General features: G+C 42.6%; 1 protein-coding gene across 3 annotated transcripts in view; it reads right to left on the minus strand.

The window, feature by feature from the left end:
* ENTPD4 (ectonucleoside triphosphate diphosphohydrolase 4) overlaps positions 1-26,899 on the minus strand; it is a 91,440-nt gene that overhangs the window by 59,215 nt on the left and 5,326 nt on the right. For all 3 annotated transcript variants that reach the window (XM_073622213.1, XM_073622211.1, XM_073622212.1), the window contains exons 3-4: positions 26,314-26,511; positions 24,770-24,975 (exon numbers count right to left, since the gene is read on the minus strand). In XM_073622213.1, coding sequence (XP_073478314.1) covers positions 24,770-24,975; positions 26,314-26,511 — 404 coding nt within the window. The remainder of the gene's footprint in view (positions 1-24,769; positions 24,976-26,313; positions 26,512-26,899) is intronic.

Consider the following 26,899-nt stretch of genomic DNA (forward strand, 5'->3'; position numbering starts at 1 on the left):
TATGACATGTTTGCTATTTAAAAAAAATAAATGATCCTTTAGTAACACTTTAAAAAAATAATCATCTTTCACTGATCTGACTGTGGTAATCTAAAATCAGACTGCTATAGGTCATTGCACCTTACATTGTGTTGGGATGCATGCAGGGTAGAGCTGCACGATTAATCGTTAAAAAATTGTGATCTTGATTCAACCCCCCCTCGCAATTTTAATTTGTCATTTCCACGAGTCATGTTAAACAAGCCATTCTTTGTTCAGAGCTGTCAGGGAAAAAAAAAAAAAAAAAAAAAAAAAAAAAAAAAACCTCAGCTGGCAAATGTTTTATCAACAGCGCTGAGATAAAGAGATATAGGGGGTTATTTACGAAAGGCAAATCCACTTTGCACTACAAGTGCAAACTACAAGTGCAAAGGGCACTTGAAATTGCGCTGAAAGTGCACTTGGAAGTGCAGTCGCTGTAAATCTGAAGAGTAGATCTGAAATGAAGGGAAGCTCTGCTGATTTTCTCATTCCAATCACGTGCAAGCTAAAATGTTGTTTATTTTCCTTGCATGTCCCCCTCGGATCTACAGCGACTGAACTTCCAAGTGCACTTTCAGTGCAATTTCAAGTGCACTTTGCACTTGTAGTTTGCACTTTTAGTGCAAAGTGGATTTGCCTTTCGTAAATAACCCCCATATTGTATCATTTGGTTCTTTTAGATCAAAGGGATGAACTTCAGTCTGCAAATGAGGGCAGTTTAAACGACTTTCGAGAAGTTTCGCCCGTCCTTTTAAAAATTAAAAGTCAGCAGCTACACATACTGCAGCTGCTGACTTTTAACATTAGGAAACTTACCTGTCCTGGAGTCCAGCGATGTCGACACCGCACCGCGGCTGGTGTCACTGCCATTGTTGGTAAGAAAACCCGTTAGTGTAGCCTTTCAGCTTCACAGTCGTGTCCCTACTGTACATGCGCGAAGCGCGCTATGCTCTCTCACTGGCCGGCAGAAGGGGAGGGAAGAGGAGGGGGGCTGAGCTGACGACGTACTTCACCACTGCCCGGTCTCCCGGAAGTGGGGAAGGGGACCTGTCAAAAACATGTCCCCGTTTCCCCCTCCCCCCTGAAAGGTGCCAAATGTGGCACACGGGGGGGGGGGGGGGGGGGACGAATAAGCAGAAGTTCCATTTTTGGGTGGAACTCATCTTTAAAAGACTGAACCTTTTTGGACACTTGTTGCTTACAGGTAGAGTGCCCGTCTCTGTACGCTGTGTAGCACGTGGCATATTTTCCATCACTATCTCTTCCCCTCTCCATCTGTCACTGGTTATTAAGGACATGATTGGCTTTACAGCTGACCGCCTCTTAGCAACCAGTGATGCTGAAAGTGGGTGGAGCCTCATGGGAAAGCTGAGACACAATCATATCCGATCTCTCCTTGTGACTGACAGAATGCAGTGGGCAGATTCTATAGCCAATAGCAGACCATCTGACACAAGGCGAGCAGATCTAATAAGGAACTGTAGATTCCCATAAGACTCTGCACACCCAGCTTTTGCGCTTGTTTGAAGTTTTCCTCCATATAACTATGTACAAGTTTGAATGTTCCCAGTGCCTGTGAGTAAGTTCTTCTGGACTTCCTGTAATACAGTCTTATTAACTGATGACCCAACCCGTATTCTGTTTTCTTCATCTCCTTTAACAGTCCAAGCTTTCCAACAAAAGTTGCAGTTAGAAGGTTGGGACAAAACATTTACGACTGACGGGGTGCTTACAATGATCACCTTTTATCCATTTATGTAAAACATTTATGCCAAAAAAAGTAAAAAAAAAAAAAAACTGCTTTGGAGAGCTTGTTCAAAACAACAGACTTACCAGCTGGATCACCAGATGAAAATAAATGAAGGAATGTAAAAAGTAAGTAAGTAGTAAAAGACAAATGCAGCCATCATATCTAAGAATTGGTAAGCTGCAATATAATAAAGGTTTGCGTTCAGGTTTAATACTGCTTTAAGTAACATTCCAGAGTGCAGATTCCTGACATTGCACTTGTGCCAGAGGAAAGAGTCAGTTACATTAGGAAAACATTAGGCTCAGCTATCTAGAGAGGTGCGTGTAATGGGGCCTCCAGGGTCACCTGTCAGGGAGGTGAGGGGTTTAGGATTCCTAAGGGCTAATCAGGCATGTGTGTGGAATGTAGAAAGATGAAAGAGCACTCTCCCCAGAGATCACTACCTGTGCTTATTTATATTCACAGGACTCTTCACTCAGGCCACTCACCCCTTCCACATTTCCCACGGGGACTGGAGAGGGGCAGCCTAGACAACTATGGAGACTGCAGCAGGCACAGAGGATCATCCTCTAATTACTCAAAGTTACTATACAGGGAGACGTGCTAAAACTGCCTTTAAGGCTCAGACCTGAAAAAAAAAAAAAGCCATAGGAGGTGATGTCAGGAAGAAAGGCATCAATGGGCCTTCCAGCAGTGAAGCGAAAACACCCCGAGCCAGATTGCAGCCATCTGCCAGAGCCCGTGGTAAACCAACTGGGTGCTTGGCAATTCTCTGAACCATAACTATAATATATGTAATCATGTCTGTAATAATTAAAGGGCCAAAAAGAGCGCATCTGCCTCTATATTAGTGGCTGGTGAATGTTTCTTTTTTTTTTATTATATATATATATATATATATATATATATATATATATATATATATAAAAAATGATATAATATATTGATATATACACAGTGGGGAAAGTATTCAGACCTCCTTCAATTTTTCACTCTTTGTTATATTGCAGCCATTTGCTAAAATCATTTAACCACTTGCTTACTGGACACTTATACCCCCTTCCTGCCCAGACCAATTTTCAGCTTTCAGTGCTCTCACACTTTGAACGACAATTACTCAAGTCATGTAATACTGTACCCAAATGATTTTTTTCCCTTTTTTTCATACAAGTAGAGCTTTCTTTTGGTGGTATTTGATCACCTCTGGGTTTTTTATTTTTTGCGCTATAAATGAAAAAAGGCCGAAAATTTTGAAAAAAAACGCATTTTTCTGTTTCTGTGATAAAATTTTGCAAATTATTAATTTTTCTTCATAAATTTTGGCCACAATTTATACTGCTACATATCTTTGGTAAAAATAACCCAAATTAGCGGATATTATTTGGTCTTTGTGAAAGTTAGAGAGTCTACAAGCTATGGTGCAAATCATAAAAAATTGATCACACCTGATGTACTGACGGCCTATCTCATTTCTTGCGACCCAAACAAGTCAGGAAAGTACAAATACCCCCCAAATGACCCCTTTTTCGAAAGTAGACATTCCAAGGTATTTAGTAAGATGCATGGTGAGGTTTTTGATGTTGTAATTTTTACCCACAATTCTTTGCAAAATGAAGATTTTTTTATTTTTTTCCCCACAAAATTGTCATTGTAATAGGTTATTTCTCTCACATGGCATGTGTATACCACAAATAACACCCCAAAATACATTCTGCTACTTCTCCTGAGTATTATGATACCACATGTGTGAGACTTTTTCACTGCCTGGCCACATAGAGAGGCCCAACATGCAGGGAGCACCATCAGGTGTTCTAGGAGCATAAATTACACATCTAACTTGTTGACTACCTATTACATTTTTGAAGGCCCTGGAGCACCAGGACAATGACATGTGACACTGACGTGGCACTGATGGCAGATGGCACTGACGTGGCACTGATGGCAGATGGCACTGACACGTGGCACTGATGACACGTGACACTGATGACAGATGCCACTAATATGTGGCACTGATGACACGTGACACTGACAACAGTGGGGACAGATGGCAGTGACGTGACTTTTTTTCATTTTTTTACACTCACCGCTGCAGCGGTTCGCTCTCCCTCCTCACACGGTGTCTCTGTGTGAGGAGGGAGAGCCAGCGATGAGAGATGATCTCATATGAGATCATCTCTCATTGGCACCGCCGATCGCACTGTAAACGGCTGCTGTGATTGGCCGTTTACGGCGATCTGTGACTGGCTGTGTCCAAGGGACACGGCCAGCACAGAACTTCCCTGATGCGCGCCCGCGGGAGCGCGCATCGGGGAAGTAAACAGCAGGACGTCCAGCAACGGCCATCCAGCAGTTAGCGTCCGCGCTGCAGCCATCTTTCGGCTATAGCGCAGGCGCGAAGTGGTTAAATTCATTTTTTTTTCCTCATTAATGTACACACAGCACCCCATATTGACAGAAAAACACAGAATTGTTGACATTTTTGCAGATTTATTAAAAAATAAAAACTGAAATATTACATGGTCCTAAGAGCCCTTTCACACTGGGGCGGTTTGCAGGCGCTATTGCGCTAATAATAGCGCCTGCAAACCGACCCGAAAGTACCGCTGCTTTCATTCCAGTGTGAAAGCCCCGAGGGCTTTCACACTGGAGCGATGCGCTGGCAGGATGGTAAAAAAAGTCCTGCTAGCAGCATCTTTGGAGTGGTGAAGGAGCGGAGTGTATACCGCTCCTTCACCGCTCCTGCCCATTGAAATCAATGGGACGGCGTGGCTATACCGCCGGCAAAGCGCCTCTGCAGAGGCGCTTTGTGGTGGTATTTAACCCTTTCTCGGCCACTAGCGGGGGGTAAAACCGCCCCACTAGCGGGCGAATACCGACGGTATAACGCCGCTAATAATAGCGGCGTTTTACCACCGACTCCGCCCCCGCGTGAAAGGGCTCTTAGTATTCAGACCCTTTGCTGTGACACTCATATATTTAACTCAGGTGCTGTCCATTTCTTCTGATCATCCTTGAGATGGTTCTACACCTTCATTTGAGTCCAGCTGTGTTTGATTATACTGATTGGACTAGGAAAGCCACACACCTGTCTATACAAGACCTTACAGCTCACAGTGCATTTCAGAGCAAATGAGAATCATGAGGTCATAGGAACTGCCTGAAGAGCTCAGAGACAGAATTGTGGCAAGGCACAGATCTGGCCAAGGTTACAAAAAAATTTCTGCTGCACTTAAGGTTTCTAAGAGCACAGTGGCCTCCATAATCCTTATATGGAAGACGTTTGGGACGACCAGAACCCTTCCTAGAGCTGGCCGTCCGGCCAAACTGAGCTATCGGGGAGAAGAGCCTTGGTGAGAGAGGTAAAGAAGAACCCAAAGATCATTGTGGCTGAGCTCCAGAGATGCAGTCGGGAGATGGGAGAAAGTTGTAGAAAGTCAACCATCACTGCAGCCCTCCACCAGTCGGGACTTTATGGCAGAGTGGCCTGGCGGAAGCCTCTCCTCAGTGCAAGACACATGAAAGCCTGCATGGAGTTTGCTAAAAAACACCTGAAGGACTCCAAGATGGTGAGAAATAAGATTCTTTGGTCTGATGAGACCAAGATAGAACTTTTTGCCCTTAATTCTAAGCGGTATGTGTGGAGAAAACCCAGGCACTGCTCATCCCCTGTCCAATACAGTCCCAACAGTGAAGCATGGTGGTGGCAGCATCATGCTGTGGGGGTGTTTTTCAGCTGCGGGGACAGGACGACTGTTTGCAATCGAGGGAAATATGAATGCAGCCAAGTTCAGGGATATCCTGGACGAAAACCTTCTCCAGAGTGCTCAGGACCTCAGACTGGGCCGAAGGTTTACCTTCCAACAAGACAATGACCCTAAGCACACAGCTAAAATAACGAAGGACTGGCTTCACAACAACTCTGTGACTGTTCTTGAATGGCCCAGCCAGAGCCCTGACTTAAACCCAATTGAGCATCTCTGGAGAGACCTAAAAATGGCTGTCCACCAACGTTTACCAGCCAACCTGAGAGAAGTGGAGAGGATCTGCAAGAAGGAATGGCAGAGGATCCCCAAATCCAGGTGTGAAAAACTTGTTGCATCTTTCCCAAAAAGATTCATGGCTGTATTAGATCAAAAGGGTGCTTCTACTAAATACTGAGCAAAGGGTCTGAATACTTAGGACCATGTGATATTTCAGTTTTTCTTTTTTAATACATTTGCAAAAATGTCAACAATTCTGTGTTTTTCTGTCGATATTAGCAAATGGCTGCAATATAACAAAGAGTGAAAACTTTAAGGGGGTCTGAATACGTTCTGTCCCCACTGTGTGTATATAATAATATAAATATATATATATATATATTATATATATATATATATATATATATACACACATACACATACACACACACACGCAGTAAAAGCCCAGTGTTAAATATAAAGCATGTGGTGTTCAGGGTCACAGAAGGAAACAGAAGATATGGCTGTGAGAAACAAAGATTTCGATTTCCCAGAATTCAGCTTGATACGTCTTCACTTGCAGAAGGGCTTTCCCTGCACTGCGAGCGTAAACTGCTTTACTTTGTTTTTCTAACCTGACCTTACGCTCCCTAGACAAACAGTGCTCTTGGCAGTAGATTATTCCTCGGCATCCCCAAACCGAATGGAGGGTTTTGGGCCCTGTATCAGTCTTGAGGATATCAGGAGGACCACTAAACTGGTCTATCAGCACAGAGAAGCCTTTTAGAGCAGAGGATCGGCTAAGTAAAACTGCTTTACCCAGTCCCCTAGGCATTAAAGAGGAGTTCTGCCCCCCCCCACGAAAAAATGAAAAAAGTCAGCAGCTACAAATACTGCAGCTGCTGAATTTTAATATTAGGACACTTATCTGTCCAGGGATCCGGCGATGTCGGCACCCGAAGCCAATTTTCGGATCGGCTCTCGGGTGCTGCCGCCGCCATTCAAGGTAAGGGAAACCGGCAGCGCGCTGCATTTTGTAACTGGTCGGAGGCGGCGGAGGAAGACCAAACTTCCGAGGGATGGTGCCGCAGTGCTGACTCCCGGAAGTGGGGAAGGGTACCTGTGAAAAACAGGTACCCATTCCCCCCTCCCCCCTGAAAGGTGCCAACTGTGGCACCGGAGGGGGAGAGGAAGCATATAAGCGGAGGTTCCACTTTTGGGTGGAACTCGGCTTTAACAAACAGTTAACCCTTGAAGTGCAGGTGCAGCCCCGCCTGCAAGGGGAGACTTATGCCTGGTACACACCATCAGTTTTGTTTTGCTCAACCCAGCAGGCTGAATGAAAAAAAAAAAAACAAAAAAACAAAAAACAAAAAAAAAGGAAAACTAAGGAACTTGGGAGGAGTACGCTGTAAAAACAATCCGATGTTAGTACGGCAATCTCTCCTCTGAGCTATTGTGTTCCGACAGCGGGACTGCCCCCCCGCCAGATAACTCCGGTCAGTGCTCTCAAACTTGCTGCCAGCGCCGATTGGATGCTGGTTCTCCAACATGCCCGTTTGACAGAAGCCAGCCATTTGCCCGTCATCTGTCAGACAGACTGGTGCACACATGGGCCAAATGTCGGCCAGTTTCTGTTGTCGATATTCGGCCCATGTATACAGGGCTTTAGTTTTCCAGTAGTTCAACTTTAAAAGGAAAGCAGCCTGTTCACTTGCGTATAATGGAATATCTAAGAGGCCTGGGATTTCAAAGCTCATTCAAAAGCTCAAATGCACAGAGATTTTCAAAACAAGCTCACTGGCTAGGATAAAGCAGCTCCCAAAGCAAAGAGGTCTCCCTCAAGTGGAACACAGGAGGGGCTTGACGTGGAGCCATATTACATACCAAACCAAACAGAAGCCCAAAATGCTTTTAATTGTTCACAATTCAAATTACTTAAAAAAAAAAAAAAAAATACCAATGCATTTTAGGAGCAATAACACTTTCCCTTCATCTTGGCTTTGAACAATGAATGCTAACTGCCGCTGACCAGTGCATATTTTCAGTCCTATGGGAGAGTTTAAACTAAATATAGATTCCTCTGGGTTTAGTTTATTCTGAGTCCTCTCAAGTCCCATTTCATTGTTCTGCACCCCCCTTTTTTTTAACACACCGGGGAGGGGGGTTTGCAATTTTTTCTGAATCTGCAATGGGGTTTTGTGAGGTGGGGACATTTCAGATACAAGCACAAATTCTCGGCATTCTTAAAAACTGAAAAAAAAACTGGAAATTTCACAAAAAACACCCTTGAATGTTACATATAGGAGCAGAAGAATAAGGTGTAATACTGGCCTATAAGTCTGGCAGATTTAAAGTGTTACTAAACCCAGGACTCTGCATTCACTATATTTGGTCCCCCACAGTACACAGAACATGGAAATGCAATTATTTTAGTAAATATAAACTGCTAAATACCTTTCTAAAGAGTCATATATAGAAGTATTGTGACTTCTATCAGTGTCGGGTTAAAGCTTGTAGGAGTTTTCATTCCAATCTGACTGTCCAATGAGGCTGCAGGACCCCTGACCCTCTCTCTGGACAGTGCTGATTGGCCCTGTGCTGATCCCATGCACTCTCCCAAGAAAAAAAAAAACTAGCAATAAAAACCAAACTGAGCATGTGCAGCTTGTCCCCTAGCCTTTGTTCCATCAGGAGATGGGTTGGGGACAGTGGAAATAGTTGGAGGGTCAAAGAACACACGATCAAACAGCCTTTTTACACAATGCGGAGGATTAACCCCTTAGGTTCCACCAGGGGCGTTGCTAGGTCTGCAAAAGATCTGGGGCTAGAGCCCATAGCAGTGATCACTAACCTTTTTGCAGGCCCGCGGGGGGGGGGGTGGGGGGTATGCCGGTGGTAAGCCATATTTCGCGGGCAATGGCTGGTGTTGACGCTTTAATCATCATGGCACCATGGTTTATATGGTGTCAAGGTGATTGAAGCGCTGGTTAAGCAGGGACCCTGCGGCAAGAGACTAGGGGCTATGGGCCCCAGATTTGGGGCTATAGCCCCAATAGCCACCCCCTAGCAACGCCCCTGGGTTCCACAAGCATGCCTTACTGCATATACAGACTAATTTTACGGTTTGTGGGTTTAGTAACACTTTAAGTGCTCTCTTCAACGCCCGGGTTGTAGGCAGTCCCTTTCCATCCTCATGTACAACGCAGGGTTATTGGTCAAGCACTGTACTTGATGATGTCATTGTGCAACGGCCAGTGAGAGCACCTTAAAGAAGCAGATCTGAAGGACCAGTCACACATAGGAGGGAGCCTAATAAGTATTACCCCTTATTCTTCTCCCCCTAGACTTATTTAACCCTTGCAGTACAGTGGCCCCACTGTGTTTAACCCCTTGCCGATAGGCTCACACCGATATACGCCGGCAGAAGGGCACGTACAGGCATATTAATGTACCTGTACGTTGCCCTTTAAGACATGGCATTGTGGGCGCGCGCGCCACGAGCTCCCTGAGTGTGATTGTGGGTCCCGCGGACTCAATGTCCTCGGGGATACCCGCGATCGTCTCACGGAGAGTAAGAACGGGGAAATGCTGATGTAAACAAGCATTTCCCCATTCTTCCAAGTGACAGGACACTGATCACAGCTCCCTGTGATCGGGAGCGGTGATCATTTTGTAGACGCTATAACTTTTGCGCAAACCAAATCAATAAACACTTATTGCGATTTTATTTTTTACAAAAAAAAAAAAAATGTAGAAGAATCAGTATCGGCCTAAACTGAGAAAAATTTTTTTTTATATATACATTTTTGGGAGATATTTTTTTATAGCAAAAAGTAAAAAATATTGCGTTTTTTTCACAATTGGATGCTTTTTTTTGTTTATAGCGCAAAAAATAAAAACCGCAGAGGTGATCAAATACCACCAAAAGAAAGCTTTGTGGGGAAAACAGAACGTCAATTTTGTTTGGTAGCCATGTCGCAGGACCGCTCAATTGTCAAAGTGACGCAGTGCCAAATCGCAAAAAACGCTCTGGTCTTTGGCCAACCAAATGGTCCAGGGCTGAAGTGGTTAATTGTAATTCCCAGAGCTCAGCTATAAAATTATACAATAAGAAACGGTATACTGCTGATTCTTGAATAAAATGTAACACCATCATCACCCTCTAAGCTGTATTTTTTGTGTAAATCTTAGGACTGAATAGTGAGAAATACAAATCCTTTGGCAGGTAAAACACTCTACATATTTATTTCATGTGAGTATTGTATTATTTATATTATTGTTTAACCACTTCAGCCCCGGAAGTATTTACCCACTTCCTGACCAGGCCATTTTTTGCAATACGGCACTGCGTCGCTTTAAACGACAATTGCGCGGTCGTGCGACACTGTACCCAAACAAAATTGATGTCCTTTTCTTCCCACAAATAGAGCTTTCATTTGGAGGTATTTGATCACCTCTGCGTTTTTTATTTTTGGCGCTATAAACAAAAAAATGTGTCAATTTTGAAAAAATAAACAAAAAAACAAAAACATTTTTTTACTTTCTGCTATAAAACATTTCCAAAAAAAATAAAACTTAAAAAAACAAAATTTATTCATCAGTTTACGCCGACCAGCATTCTGCTACATATTTTTGGTAAAAAAAAAAAAAAATCCCAATAGGCGTATATAGATTGGTTTGCGTAAAAGTTATCGCGTCCACAAAATAGGGGATAGATTTATGGCATTTTTATTTTATTTTTTTACTAGTAATGGCGGCGATCAGTGATTTTTAGCAGGACTACAACATTGCGGCTGGCAGATCAGACTTTTTGAACTTTTTTTGGGAACCAGTGAAATTATTACAGTAATCAGTGCTAAAAATTAGGGGTGCGCTGAATGGAAATTTTGTTGCCGAAACCGAAAACGCAGGATGCACTTTGCCGAAAACCAAAACTGAAAAATTACAGTTTTTAAAAAATATTTATATTTTTATATATAATTGTATTATATGCGACTTTTTAATTAATACCATCAATTTAAATTAATATGAATTTATTGTTGGCCATTATTGGCACCTTTAGTGCAAGAAAGGTCAAGAAAAATGCAGTCTGCTGTCTCTAACCATCTCTTGTATCATGTCCTCAGTCTCTGACCATCTCTTACTTAAACTTAAACACACTGCTAATAGTATTAGCAGAATTTCCATTCGGTGCACCTCTAGCAGACATGATACAAGAGATCAATGCAGCCTACCCGTACCCGTCCCACCTCCTGTGATCACATCACACTGATTCAATGTCTCGCCATTGGATCAGTGTGCCGTCTATCACAGGAGGCGGGACATTGTTACTGCGGTCCGTGCAATTCAGCTCCGTGATACACGGAGATTGTGGCGAGGAGAGGAGGAGGAGGAGGAGGGAGTGGAGGACTGGGTGCTCCAGGAAGACACTCCCGCCCCTTTCGGTATCAGCTTTTGTTTTTCTTTCGGCCGAAATTTTGGTGCACCTCTACTAAAAATATGCATGGTTATTGTACTAATGACACTGGCAGGGAAGGGGTTAACATCAGGGGTGATCAAGGGGTTAAATGTGTTCCCTGTTTGTGTTTCCTAACTGTATGGGGGACTGTGTGACTGGGGAAACACACAGATCTGTGTGATCTCCCCTGTCAGAACGGAGATCTGCCTTGTTTACACAGGCAGATCCGCTGATTGGCTTCCCCTGCTGGCCAATGGGAGCATGAGCGTGCCCACCAAACGAGTTCCCGCGCTGACGTACAGCTATGGAGATTTGCGGGAACGAACCACCTTGCCGCAGTAGAATGATGGCGGCTGGCCGGGAAGTGGTTACATTTGTGTTATATCATACTGTGTGCATGCATGGAGTTCATCTCGGAGGCCTCATTCACACAGGTGTTGAAAATAGGCTGTAGGGTTGCATTTTTACCACTTCTCAAATGCCTATTAACACCACTTACAATTGCTAAAATCAGGAGCGAATGGAGGTGTACACATGACAGCATTAGGGCTGCATCGCTATGGTGAAGCAAAGATAACACTTGCACTTGTGATTCATCAAGCAACCTTGGATTTGGATTGGACACATGCTTGTGTTTTTAACACTTTTGCGAATATTTTAACCAATTTTTTTATTAAACATTTGTGTCTGAGATACTGCACTAGGCCAGTGCAGTCTTTTCTAAGTTGTTACCTAGTACTGAAGGTTTCCCCAGTCTGATGATAGCTGCAAAGCCGTGAACGGAACCGTGACTAGAGAATAAACAGTAATCCAATCCAGGTATAACCCTCTCTATCACTTAAGTGCTGGCAGTGTGTTTGCTTTACAGTGCAGTTAAAGTGATAGCAAACACACACTGTTTAATTTACATTATCCCTTCTCTTCCTGTATATGGATGGTGACACTGCAATTATTTTAATAATGAAAAAACAAACATCTAAGTAACCTTTTCCTAAATCGATATACAGCTGTCACATGACCCAGATCTTTCCCAGCCTGTCTGCAGGGAAACATAAGCGGAAGAAGCTTCTAGTCCTCTGTTGCTGGTCACATGTTCAAAAAAAAAAAAAAAAAAAGGAAATAAAAAAAATAAACAAAACAGACTGAAATACAGGGTAAAAAATAAATAATATCATTAAAGATTTTAAATCATCAAACTATATATTTGTAATTAAATCTTTATTATTTTGGCAATAACATGGAGTGATAGCATTTCTCCCAGTCACAGGCTGCGTCATGCCCCTCCAGCCAGTGTCTTAGAACAACAAGGAGGTGAAGGCTCCATAAATCTACATGTAATATCCTATCCCCATTGTGTTTAGCTGGTTAGTGGGCATGGAGGAGAAGGGAGGGAGTGGGCTGTCATTTACCACTGTGAATACATCCACAAGTGTGACTCTATAGTCACATGGGCTGCTCAGATGTGATAGGGAGGAAATGCTCAGCATAGAAACTCACTGAAAACCGAGCATGTACAGAGTTGCTCCCACTGCTCTGCAAAATTCCTAACTGCATTGGGGACAACTAATCCCATAGTGAAATAAACTCTCACAGGGAGTTTATAGTTTCGCTTTATGCTACTTTAATACCTGTTCAACCCATCTGAATAGCTCATTAATTGCCTGTACACAAAATAGGGTGAACATTTTTGTCCGGGGAACGATCGTACGATTTTCTGACAGTGTGTACACAACTTTCGACAGCCGATTCCGACCTTGTCCAAAGGGACAAACGCCAAAATTTTTCTCATATGGGAACAGAACAAACGATTTTTGTTTATTGTGTACAGTTTTCATGGACCAGATAGCATCCACCCACGGATCCTAAAAGAATTGGGCTCTGTCATTTCAAACTCATTGTTTCTAATTTTTAGGGACTCGATGACTGGAATGGTACCACTGGTTTGGACGCCTGATGCAAGGAGGCACTCCGCTGGGGACGCCTGATGCAAGGACGCACTCTGCTGGGGACGCCTGATGCAAGGAGGCACTCCGCTGGGGACGCCTGATGCAAGGAGGCACTCCGCTGGGGACGCTTGATGTAAAGAGGGAATCTGCTGGGGACACCTGATGGCATCTGGTGGCAGGCGACGTGACAACACGCTCAGGGCTCCCACTGCATTATGGTGAGTAGAACGATTTCATTTTATATTACAATGTAATAATATAAATAATGCGCTTCAATCATCCTAACACCATAACAACCATGGTGCCGGGATGATTGAAGAGCTAACACCAGGTGTTTGGAGTATCTTTATCTGCTGATAAACTTTCTGGCATACACATTTCTATTATGGTGTAGGATATGGGCCTTCTGTCCGCCCATCCCTCTTTCTTTCCTTCCTTCTCTCTCCTTCGCTCCCTATCTCTTTCTTTCTCCCTCCATCCCTCGTTTATCTCAGAATAGGACCATCTTGAGCCACGCCTACTATTTAGTTTAAACCATGCCCGTTTTTCGTTTCCTTCTACACTACGCCTTAAAACGAATGTCCCGCCCCTAATAATAAGACTCGGTCCACAGACGAAAAAGTTTCCCTATAAATTTTTTTACAACGTTGGCAACTATGGAACTGAAGTTATTCTCTCTCGAGAAGAGGAGATTAAGGGGGAATATGATCAATATGTACAAATACATAAGTGGTCTATATAGTGAACTTGCTGTTGAGTTATTTACTTTAAGGTCATCACAGAGGACAAAGGGGCACTCTTTACATCTAGAGGAAAATAAATTTAATCTCCAAATACGGAAAGGTACGGAAAGGTTTCTTCACAGTGAGAGCTGTGAAAATGTGGAATAGACTCCCTCCAGAGATGGTTCTGACCAGCTCAGTAGATTGCTTTAAAAAAGGCCTGGATTCTTTCCTAAATGTACAGAATATAACTGGGTACCGACATTTAGGGTACTTTCACACTGGGCCGGGGGGGGGGGGGGGGGTTGTTGGTGTGTTTGGGCGGTAAGGCGCTGCTATTTTCAGCGGCGCTTTACCATCGCTTATCGGCTGCTAGCGGGGCACTTTTAACCCCCGCTAGAGGCCGAAAAAGGGTTAAAAGCACCCGCAAAGCGCCACTTCCAAAATCGTTTTGCGGGGGCTTCGGCGGCGCTAGTCATTGATTTCAATGGCAGGGGCATTTTAGAAGCAACCTCACCGTTCCAGTGCGAAAGCACTCTGTCTTTCACACTGGGGTGGCAGGGGAGGCGTTTTTCAGGGCTTTACAGGCGCTATTTTTAGCCCTTTAGCGCCTGAAAAATGCCTCAGTGTGAAAGCAGCCTTATAGGTAAAAAAAGTTGATCCAGGGAATATCCGATTGCCTCTTCGGGGATCAGGAAGGAAATTTCGTCTTCCTCTGGATCAACTTTGGGTGAAGGATTGTGTATATGGGATTTTGTGATTTTTTTTTTTTTTGGTTGAACTGGGTGGACTTGTGTCTTTTTTCAACCTAACTATGCAACTATGAAAAGACTGCGCATAATTAGAAACAAATAACAAAAAAAAAAAAAGCCTTTGTTGTACGAGAATTTTTGTTCATTATTTCTATCCCCGGTTCAGACTTGCTGTGAAACATTGATTGTTCGACTAATTTTCTTATAATGTGTACGGGGCTTAACACTATAGGCGCATTAAAGGCTGCTTTAAATTTCAACACCTGCGTGAATTTACTTGAAATAAACAAAAACAAAACATAAAAAAAAATATTTATTTTGCCCATACTGCACCTTTTTCTAAATCTTGTGTTACTTTATATAATCACTTAGCTGCAGGGCTATAGATATGGCGAATCCCTGGGGGTGCCAAGCACAATCTACAAGCTCCATGCATTGTTCAATTTAACATTGATGGGATTCACAGCAAGCAGTCATGTGGGGGTCATGTAGCCGATAGTCGTGTAGGGGTCATGTGATATGCAGCGTAACAGGTTTGCTTTTATGTTTTCTTATTTCATTTGCAGGACAACCTACTGCATGGTCTACACTACAGTCACAAGATATAGGCAGGAAACTGAAAACAAACCACATTCTAGCACCTCTACTCAGTGAAGAAGAGCACACAAAATCCAGGTATTACTGCCATCTTGTGGTAAACAGACAGTATTGCAAATACTATGGCAGTTGTATATTTTTCCTGGAAACTAAGACAAAACCTCTTTTTTGTTTTGTTTACAGCTTGTAATGCATGTTCATGCTGTGATGGCGTGTCTATCTCTTTTTGCAGTAACATTGCTTTAAATATTATAAGGTAAAAAAGATGTGACCAGGTTCCCTATTATCTAATTATCTATGTACATATTTTCTCAGTACATATATAGTTATAGCGCTTAGTATGAAATAAATAGAGGGGTCCTATCCTTTTAACCCAGCATTGTCTTACATGAGTCAGACATGCATGTAGCTACTAGATGAAGAATCTACAATTCTGAATTATGTAATGCCCCCTTAAAGTATTAAACAAGAAGTGAAAAATGGTTTTTCAAAAACTACTTTACGAAAAATGAATAATTTAAAAATGTGAACTCACTAAATATGTGCTTTAGTTTGCCTTTAAATTAAACCTGTATTGAGGTTGTTTCTGAACATGGAAGCTGCCATTGTTCACTTGAACCCTGAAAGTGCTGGCTGCCTGACCCACTGACTTCAGTACTTCCTGAGCCAATGATCAGCACAAGTATACAGATCCAAAGTTCTGACTTCTCTCTGACTTTACTTGCTGCATGCTTGTTCTGAGTGAATAAAAGAGTTGCAGTCACAAACTCCTAAAACTCCTAGTACAAGGCTAATGCCATCTCACTCACCAATATACTACCCTACCTTACCCTAGGGGCTGACTGCTGACTACACCAGCAATGCAGCCTTATGCCCCATACACACGATCAGAAATTCTATCAGAAAAAACTTGGATGGTTCTTCCGACGGAATTCCGCTCAAGCTTGCCTTGCATACACAGGGTCACACAAAAGTTCTCTGAACTTTCGACTGTCAAGAACGCGGTGACGTACAACACTACGACGAGCCGAGAAAATGAAGTTCAAAGCTTCTGAGCATGCGTCGAATTGTTTCCGAGCATGCGTGATTTTTTGCGCTTCCGAATTGCATAGAGATGAACGCATTTTCGGATAGGAACTTTTTCTGACCGAAAAATAGAGAACCCGCTCTCAGTCTTTTGCTGGCTGGAAATCTGCCAGCAAAAGTCCGATGGAGCATACACACGATCGGAATTTCTGACCAAAAGCTCACATCTGAAGTCTGCTGGCGGAATTTCTGATCGTGTGTATGGGGCATTACTGTAAGACCTATGGATCCAAAATGGGACACCTCACAATCCCAGTATGGAAGCTGCCATTGCTGACCCATTCTTTGGAAAAATCTATTTTTATAGTCTGTCATGTTGATCCAATGGCTTTAATATTCTCTGAGGAATGTACACAGATCAGAAGTTTGGAATTCTCTAATGTAAATGTTTGTTCCTAGTCCGTGACTCAAAGTAGTGGAGCCAGTGACAGTCAAGGAATTAATATTTTCAGAAGGGAGTCAGTAATGGCCTTTTAGTACAGATTTCTTTTAAATGCTGCAAAAAGATGCCTTGCTTCCCTGAAGACGTTTTACTACGAAACGTACGTCGGAGCGGTACGTGGTCACATGTCCTATCACCCAACAACATCCGGATCCTTTGGCTGCCCCCCTGTGTAAGCTGGAACGCACGCCAGCGTGGAGGAGACATGAAAGGCTATTTCTGACTGCGAAGTCACCCTGACATGCAAGCAGCCCCGGTGCCGGGTAGGCACCCACCAATGTAAGCGGCCATTTGGCTTTTTAATTTGTTTACTTTTTTAATAAATGGTTTTACGCTATGGAGACTGTTTTTGTTTCCTATGTATCCTTATCCTATCTTGAATGAGCTTGACGGGAACGATCCATACCTATAATACCAACCACAGTCCGGCCATCCATGTGAGCAGGCACAACCCTGCACAAGCGCTAGTGACTCTCTTTTTAACTAAAGGAGTCATTGGTATCTGGTAAGCAGATATCTACTACTTCGAGGTGTTTTTCCTTTCTTATTTTTTCTTTGGTGATGGAAAACCTTTTGTTTTCAGCAATAAGATTGGGATAATATTGAAAGATATCACTTCAACTACTTCTATCACTTTTTTATGTGGACAATCAATCACTATATATATTTTTTCACTATTGTGGGCACTTCAATGTGTAATCTAATTATGATTTGTCATTATTATGATTTTCATTTTTTTGGTAATGCAGGAGATATATTTATTTAGAGCACTTGAATAGTATGGTATCTAGCGCCCCCTAGCTTTCTTACATTTCCATTTTCTTGGTAATGCAGGAGATATATTTATTTAGAGCACTTGATTATTATGGTATCTAGCGCCCCCTATCTTTCTTACATCTTTTTTTGATTATCTATTTTTTTTGATTATTCAAAAATTGGGGAGCAGCTTACACTGATTGTTTACATATTTCCACAAATTTTTTTTATTGTTGGGAATGTTTTCTTACTAGATGTACCACCAGTATATGTAATTCATATATAGTATCTGCTATCGACACCACTGGCGCGAAGGTTTCTATTTTCTATTGTTATTGTTTAACCTAGAACTCTGTAACATCCGCCAACACATACAAGAGGTTTGGTGGATGATCTGCAGAAAAAAAAAAAAAAAAAAAGTGCTGCATGCAGCACAGAGGCATGAAGTTGCTTCAATGTATTAAATGTTGGAGTATATTTCAATGAAAAAAAGCCAGTAAAACAGTCAACAGAATACTGAATGGAAGGTTCTTTTTTTAGGGCCCATTTACACTAAAGCAATTAGGTACGATATGCTACACAATAAAATAATGCGTGTGGCAGTAAGCCAGCCCACTCATTATGAATGGGCTACCAATACACCACAATGGAAGAAAAAAAACAGGCATGAACCTTTCACAACAAATGCAGCACACCATAATTTATGACATGTTTGTTGTGCAATGCACTCCACTGTACACTGCATTGGGGTGCCATTCACAGCAAATGGCACTACAATGAACCACACACAGAGCAGGTGCATTGCCATGCATTGTGGCAACGCATGTCAAAGCTTGCATTTTAGCGCACAACGCGTAAGTGTGAATGGGTTCTTAGGTTCACTTGGGCATAGTCCCAGATCACACCAAGGTAACCCTTGGTTCTGCAGTCATATCATTTATTTTTTTCTAATTATAAAAAGGGGTTTATTTTCTATATTTAAGGCAAATATACTGGGCACTGCAAGTACACTTGCCCTGGAGGTTAGTAAATGAGGTAAAGCTTCACTTTTGTAAAGACTACCCAAATCACATGCAAGGACAATAAAACAAAACAAAAAAAACAGCATTTTTGCTTGCAAATGATTGGATGATAGAAATAAGCAGAGCTTCCCTCAGATCTAGAGCAACTGCACTTGCAGTGCACAGTATATATGCCTTTAGTAAATCAACCTCATAGTGTCAACGTTGTCATAGCACAGCTTTTCACAAATTAGAGAACAACGTGTATAAATTCAAGCTTAGAATAAGAATAAGGCCCATAAAGCCATTAGCTGAGCTGGCTACTGTTATTTCAGACCTGGGTAGATGCAAGTGGGTTTAAGAACTAACTCTATCCAAAATAGATTTTTCTGCTTTGGCCGAGCACTCGTGAGTTTTAAAACGCGTGTCCCCTTTTAATATTTCTCCAGACTCCAGTTCTGAAAATTTCCTGCACTGGTTTTGTCTTTAACCCCCTCCCCCCCCCTTAAGGCTATGATGGTGTCACTCCCTTGTGGCTGGACTCCTTAATTATTTGTTTATTCTACATCATTGAAAAATCACTGCAATTTGAAGCTATTTTTCAGTTCTGTAAGGGCTGCACTCTCATCCCCAGGTTGTCAGCTCAAACACTTTGCTTTTGGATCCTGTAGAAAGCAAAAGAAGTGAGGAATGAATGGCGGGCCAATCTTTGATCCCTGTGTGTATGGACCTTAAAAACTGCCCAGGGGAATGACTGGTTACTAAAAAGTGGTTATAAATTCTAAATTTTTTATTTCAAAAATAATAAACAATGAGATTGCACAGAGTGGCCATGAACCTTCTCTTCTGGGGTCCCCCGCTGGTGCTTTTGGCTTCTCTTCTTATGTGTGTGCCATCATAGCAACCCGCTTGCTGTGGGGTCGCACATGTGGACTCACTCCCGAGCTGGGCTGGTTGCGCCAATAGACACCCATAGAGTGGCTTGGCCCCATTTTGTCTTCACAGGATTTGATTGACAACAGCAGGAACCAATTAGCTCCCACTGCTGCCTCTCTGCCCTGTGAGGACTGAGAGGGAGATCAGTGCTGCTACAGAGGGGCACAGCGCTGAATCGAGATAGAACTAGGGGGGTGAGGGGGGTGATACAAATGCTGGGACAATTTTTACCTTAATCCAGGGAATGCATTAAGGTAAAAAATGCCTTACCTTTAAAATCAAATTCTGTTGCAATTTGTCCACCCCAGGTATGATGTATAGGACACAAAGCTGACACAATGTTATGATTTTATGTATTCCACAGTGTATCAGGAAGGGACAGAAGTTGTACTACAGCACTCTCTTATACAGACCCACCAAATAATTTGAATACAGGCTGGGAACAAGAACCGTTGTGTTCTACAGGTAATATATACACACCCCTGTTAAAATGTTAGGTTTCTGTGATGCAAAAAAATGAGACAAAGTTAAATCATTTCAGAACTTTTTCCACCTTTAAAGTGGTTGTAAACCCTGTTACATCACTTTTCACTACAGGTAAGCCTATAATAAGGCTTACCTGTAGGTACCGTGAATATCTCCTAAACTTGCACTGTTTAGGAGATTTTTATTCTATCCGCATGTGCCGACGTCATCTGCACATGCGCACTGAAGAAATGGCCCGCTCGTGCCATTTTTTTCAGTAGCCGTGCCTGGGGGCTCCCGCACAGGAGTGTGGTCATCGCGGCTCTGGACGATCACAGCGCCGGAGGCCGCGAACCCGGAAAGAACTCCGGGAGACATGTCGCCAGTCACAGTGGTGTGCGGGGCTGCTGCAACAGCTTCAATCTAAGGTAAGCATTTCATAATGAGCTAGTATGCGATCCTATATAAACAAGGCCTGGGGAATACCCAGGAAAAAATTCCAAGCCTAGTATGCGATCCTAGCTCATTATGCCTTTGTCTTACAGGATTTTTTTTTTCTGAGTTTACAACCAATTTAATGTGATCTATAAAACTGTACAACTCAATTGAAAATCAAACTGAAATCACATGCGGTTTCTGTGCAATACGAGTTCCGCCATACAGTTTAAATGGCTGAACTCTCATTGGATTCGCACAAAAAAGGTGCAGGGACTTTTTTTTCCTCGCACTGGAATTGGATCGCATAGGTGTTCACACCCACATGATCCGATTCCTGTCCAAATCCACAGTTCGCACTGCGGTCTGTGAACCGATCTGGGGGTGTCATTAACATTGTATTGACACCTGCAGCGGTTCGCAGAGGGCAGTATGAACTGCCTGTGGGAGAGATGTGATGCAGGAACCCACACTGGAATTGCGCTGTTTCCCACATCGCTATAGTGTGAACCTAGGCTCAAACTCATGGTAAATAGGAGTCAGCACACACCTGCCATCATTTAAAGTGCCTCTAATTAACCCCAAATAAAGTTTAGCTGTTCTAATAGGTCTTTCCTGACATTTTCTTAGTTGAAACCTACAGCAAAAGCCATGGTCTGCAGAGAGCTTCAAAAGCATCAGAGGGATCTCACTGTTAAAAGGTGTCAGGAGAAGGGTACAAAATAATTTCCAAGGCATTAGATATACCATGGAACACAGTGCAGACAGTCACCATCAAGTGGAGAAAAAAATGGCACAACAGTGACATTACCAAGAACTGGACATCGCTCCAAAATTGATAAAAAGACAAGAAAACTGGTCAGGGAGGCTGCCAAGAGGCCTACAGCAACATTAAAGGAGCTGCAGGAATATCTGGCAAGTACTGGCTGTGTGGTACATGTGACAACAATCGCCCGTATTCTATATTTGTCTGGGCTATGGGGTAGAGTGGCAAGATGGAAGCCTTTTCTTACGAAGAAAAACATCCAAGCCCGGCTAAATTTTGAAAAAACACATCTGAAGTCTCCCAAAAGCATGTGGGAAAACATATTATGCCGCGTACACACGGTCGGACTTTTCGTCTACAAAAGTCCGACAGCCTGTCCGACAGACTTCCGGCGGACTTTCAGCGGACTTGCAGCAGACTTTCTAACGAACGGACTTGCCTACACACGACCACACAAAAGTCCGACGGATTCGTACGTGATGACGTACACCGGACTAAAATAAGGAAGTTCATAGCCGGTAGCCAATAGCTGCCCTAGCATGGGTTTTTGTCCGTCGGACTAGCATACAGACGAGCGGACTTCGGGGTCCGTCGTACTTACGACGTAAAGATTTGAAGCATGCTTCAAATCTAAAGTCCGTCGGATTTTAGGCTAAAAAAGTCCGTTGAAAGTCCGGAGAAGCCCACACACGATCGGATTACCAGCCAGCTTTAGTCCGTCAGCGTCCGTTGGACTTTTGTAGACGAAAAGTCCGACCGTGTGTACGCGGCATTATAGTCTGATGAAACCAAGGTTGAACTTTTTGGCCATGATTCAAAAAGCTAGGTTTGGCACAAAAACAACACTGCACATCACCAAAAGAACATGATACCCACAGTGAAGCATGGTGATGGCAGCATCATACTTTGGAGCTGTTTTTCTTCAGCTGGAACTTAGTCAGATAGAGGGAATTATGAACAACTCCAAACACCAGTCAATATTGGCACAAAACCTTCAGGCTTCTGCTAGAAAGCTGAACATGAAGAGGAACTTCATCTTTCAGAATGACAACGACCCAAAGCATACATCCAAATCAACAAAGGAATGGCTTCACCAGATGAAGAGTAAAGTATTGGAATGGCCCAGCCAGAGCCCAGATCTGAATCCGATTGAAAATCTGTGGGGTGATCTGAAGAGGACTGTGCACAGGAGTTGCCCTCGCAATCTGACAGATTTGGAGTGTTTTTGAAAAGAAGAGTGGGCAAATATTGCCAAGTGAAGATGTGCCATGCTGACAGACTGAGTGCTGTAATAAAATCAAATCAAAAGGCGCTTAAACTAAGTATTAGTTTAAAGTGGTTGTAAACCCTAAAAAAAAATTAAAAAAAACACCTGCAAGACAAAGGCATAATGAGCTAGTATGCATAGCATACTAGCTCATTATGAATTACTTACCTAAGATCAAAGCCCCTGCAGTGGTCCTCGTTCACCGCTCCGGCGGTCAACATCGCTCCCGGGGGTTATTTCCGGGTATCGCGGCTCCGGCGCGGTGATTGGCTTGAGCCGCGATAACGTCACCCCCGCGCACGGGAGCCGCCAGTAACGGCACGGTCTACCTGAAGCAACGGCACGTACGTGCCATTGCTTCAGTTTGCTTAAGTGCGCATGTGCCGATGACGTTGGCACATGCAAATACAGAGACAGTTTAGGAGATATCCAGTGTAGCTACAGGTAAGCCTAATTATAGGCTTGCCTGTAGTAAAAAGTGGTTATAAAGGGTTTACAACCATTTTAAGGGTGTGCACACTTATGTAACCATATTATTATTTTTTTTTTTTTTTTTACTTCCCTCCTCCTAAAAGATTTCAGTTTGTTGTTCAACTAAGTTTATAAATCACATTAATGGTGGAAAAAGTTCTGAAATGATTTATCTTTGTCTCATTTTTTTACATCACAGAAACCTGACATTTTAGCAGGGGTGTGTATACTTTTTATATCCACTGTAGAATATTTATAAAACATACCTTCTACTAAAAGCAAAAAAAATAATATTATTTTGTAAAGTACTGCATATACTGATAATGCAATACCCTACCTATTACTTTCTTTTGTTGTATAATATCTGCTACAAAATGTCAGGTGCATATTTCAAAATCCCAAACAAGGGTAAATGTGGCCTTTTAAAAAAATTTTTAATAATACTTTAAAGCTGACATTAGCTATCTGTTAAACGATAACATGGCCTTTACCCTGTTTTACACTGTGTAAACTTGTGGTGAACTTATGCTGAAAGCTCCAAGCCCTTATCCATTGTTTGATTAACAGTGTCAAAGTTTAAGCAGCAATTAAAGAGCTGAGAAAAGCAAAGTGACTCTAATGCCTGGTACACACTATTAGGTTTTTCCGTTCAACTGTCAGCTCCGTTTGGAGCCGCTGTACTAACGATCCGACATTAGTACAGCGATCAACCCCCCCCCGAGCTGTTGTGTTCTGGCAGGGGGATGGCCCCCCGCCACAATGATCCCAATAAGCAACAAAAAAAAAAACCACACACAATATGTTGGTTATACCCAAGCTGATCGACGAATCAACTTCTGTACAACCAGCCTTCCCATAGACAGATCGAAATTTGTCCGGCTCCTGCTTAACTATACTTGATAATGCAACACTGAATGAAAGATGAGCAGATCTTTTATAGAGAACAATGGCCCTCATGACTTTTTTCCCTGACTTAGCAGGTACCATCACCTGGGAGGTTAATATGCTGTTGCTCAAGGAACCCCTAGCAAAGGCATATATACAGAATGCATTCCAGTGATGGTAAAGAAGGTTAAGCCCGCAGCAATGCTCTGGAAGTCACCTGTGCAGGAAGGAAACTGATATCTATTCAAATGGGCAGAGGACTGAATTCTTCCGGCTGTATCAGTTACCCAGCCGGCATCCTCTCGAGGTCCCTCGAGGCCTCAGTAACCTGCTGACACAAGGCGCTCGTGGCTTCAGCATCCCAGGGATTCAGCGGCGGTTCTGTTCCCAGGATGGACGGGTTCAGCCCCTACCCATTACCCACTATGTGAGTGCAAATTACATTGTAACCATTTTACTTTTTAATAAAAAACTTTATAATGCTGCACTAGGATTGCCCTGGCCTCCGGGTTCCCAGACCGCTCCTGAAGCAGCCTCGCAACTATCTGCAGCATTCAGACCAGAGACATACCTAAAGGGGTTCACCCCCTAGACTCTTATATTGACGTTTGCATTTTTATTTCAAATCCTTTTAACCTTTGATGTCCTCTTTTTATCACTAACTAGATTCAAGAGTGTGTTGAATTTTCACCACTCTTGCAACCATTAGTTTTTTAGAGCTGAGTTTCACACGTGTGTGTGTGTTTTTTATCGTTATGTTATTGTGGTAAATAATCACAATTTGGATCAAGCATTTAACTCATTTCAACTGTGGCTCACCTGAAACTATAAATCTATAAATGTGACCTGTTAATGGTCCCTTAGGACTGAAAAACACTGCCATAAACTATTGATTACACCGAAGTCTCCTAATAAATGTGTACACATATTATACACAATAGCACAGTATAAAGACACTCATGCAGCAAGATGATTTTTTATTTTCTAGCTGATTTTCTGGACTAGTGCTGATCACTACCCCACACACTCATCTCTCATCTCCGCCTTTTACCTGGTTTGATCTTCATGACAACAGTCTTTCTGTTCTGGTCTCTCATTTGCTTGATGTCCAGCAAGTCATGTGGATTTCCATTATGACGAGGCCAACAATACACAAATATACGTGACCCGCTGCTTCCACAGTCTACCACTACACCATAGTTCAGATTGGGGTTGTTGGTGTCTGTGGCTTCCATGTCGGTAACATGAGCCAAGTATCTGCAGAGGAACAGAAATATGAATTATAACTCACATCTAATATTCTTACAGCTCACACATACAGCACTTAGGCAGACCATATAGTAGATTGTATGATTTTCTTTCCTGCAAACACAGGTTGCAGGAAAGAAAATCACTCAATTCCTCCACCAACACAGTCAGTGTTGAAGGGAGGAACGCCTCTCATGGGAGGGCCGTCCCCAGTCCCTGCGGGGAGGACACAGTGATTATTGCTAGTGGCTATAGCCACTAGCAATAATCGCATGCCAAAAATCCGACATACTGCTTGTCGATTGACCTGGGTACATTCAGCCTGCCCCCATACATGGTTTGAATCTCGGCTGGTCCCTGCTGAACTGGCCGAGTTTCAAACCATCTATGGCCGACTTTCCCCCGTTGCTCCTCCATACAATACAATAAGTGAGCGTTGTCCCCCTTGGACAGAAAGTGTTACCAGCAGAATAGGGTCAAAATAAAGAAAAATAAACCAAAAAAATAAACTGACAAAAATACAGCCACCAGATTTAAAGACTGGTAAAATGCAACATATTAAAATGTTTATACTTGGGTTTAGGTATGCGGCAAGACTGTCTGCAATAAATAGCGCAGGCATAGCACTGACGTACTCTCACCACTTACTAGAAAAATGCTGTCTTAAATAGAATAAGATATCCATGTTTGAAGTGGCAAAAGGCTAAAAATCCACCAAATAGGTTTGAGAAAGGAGCAAATTAATCAAAGAAAATAAAAAGGCATGGCTATGGTTATCAGACAACATTGGTGGTTTAGTCGATTAACCAGTTTGTCTTTGTTCTCAAAGATGAATATTTCCATGAGGCACCAAATCCGGTTTATTTCCTTCTCAAAGGTCAAAAAAATGTTCAATGTGGATTTAGTTACAGTAAAATGTCACTCCATGCAAAAATGAAAAATTATCTTATGCAAGGTTCACATACTATGTGACCATTTACAATGTGTTTCTTATCACAGGCTACATCATTATAAATACATTTCCTGGTGGTATTGCCATTTTCCTGCTTGCAACCTTTTTGCTGTTGCAGGGCCAACAATGCTATTCAAATGACGAATCCCCAAAGCGTTGTCGGCACTCGGAAGCTGCGCTGCATCGTTTTGCACACACAAATCGCTGGGCACACTGGATGCTTTGTGAGGTGCAATATAACAACTAAGGAGCTCTGGCACTGCTCAGTCTGGATAGGCACACATACAGCTGCTTCCCTTCTCATATTGGCTCTCTGAAGAGGTGGAGAGTTGTGAATTCAAAGTTCTATTTGTATGTAAAACAAATGTAGCTCTTTAATAGGAAATATGTTTTACCTTTGATATTTCCGGTCTCGTTGGGATCGGCTGTACTTCGTACGGACTAGAAGTAAAGAGTAGAGCAGCAAGAAGAGGATGGCAGCCACTATACCGATTATGACCAACTGGCGTAAGGTGGTATTCAGAGCACGTGGGCACCCACCGGGAGATAAGCTAAAGTGCCATGAAGCCGGAAGGAGGCAAGATATGCTGATCCTGGAGTGCAAAAGAGATTAAACACTGTTAAAACAGCTACTAGCTGTACAAACACAAGAAAAGGATTACATCAGTATGAGACGAAATGTAAACTAAGATCAGTTCACATTATTCAAACTACGAGGGAATTTTCCTGTGAAAATAGTTGTCATACCTTCTGATATGAGAAAAGCTAATTTCACAACAGAGATCACATCTGAAAGTAGATCTGCCACTAACAACTTTCCATAAATAAATTCCTGAACTGTCACAAAAATCACAGCAAAGATAATATTTCAAGGATGCTCCACCTATTATCATTAAGTTATATAAAAGCTGAGAGGTTATCAGTCTGCTGCAGGCAGGAGGAAACATTTTCTAAGTTGCCTCTTCCCACTCATCAGACTGC

This window comes from Aquarana catesbeiana, linkage group LG03 (assembly GCF_042186555.1).
Source record: "Aquarana catesbeiana isolate 2022-GZ linkage group LG03, ASM4218655v1, whole genome shotgun sequence".
In the NCBI taxonomy this organism is placed as follows: Eukaryota; Metazoa; Chordata; class Amphibia; order Anura; family Ranidae; genus Aquarana; species Aquarana catesbeiana.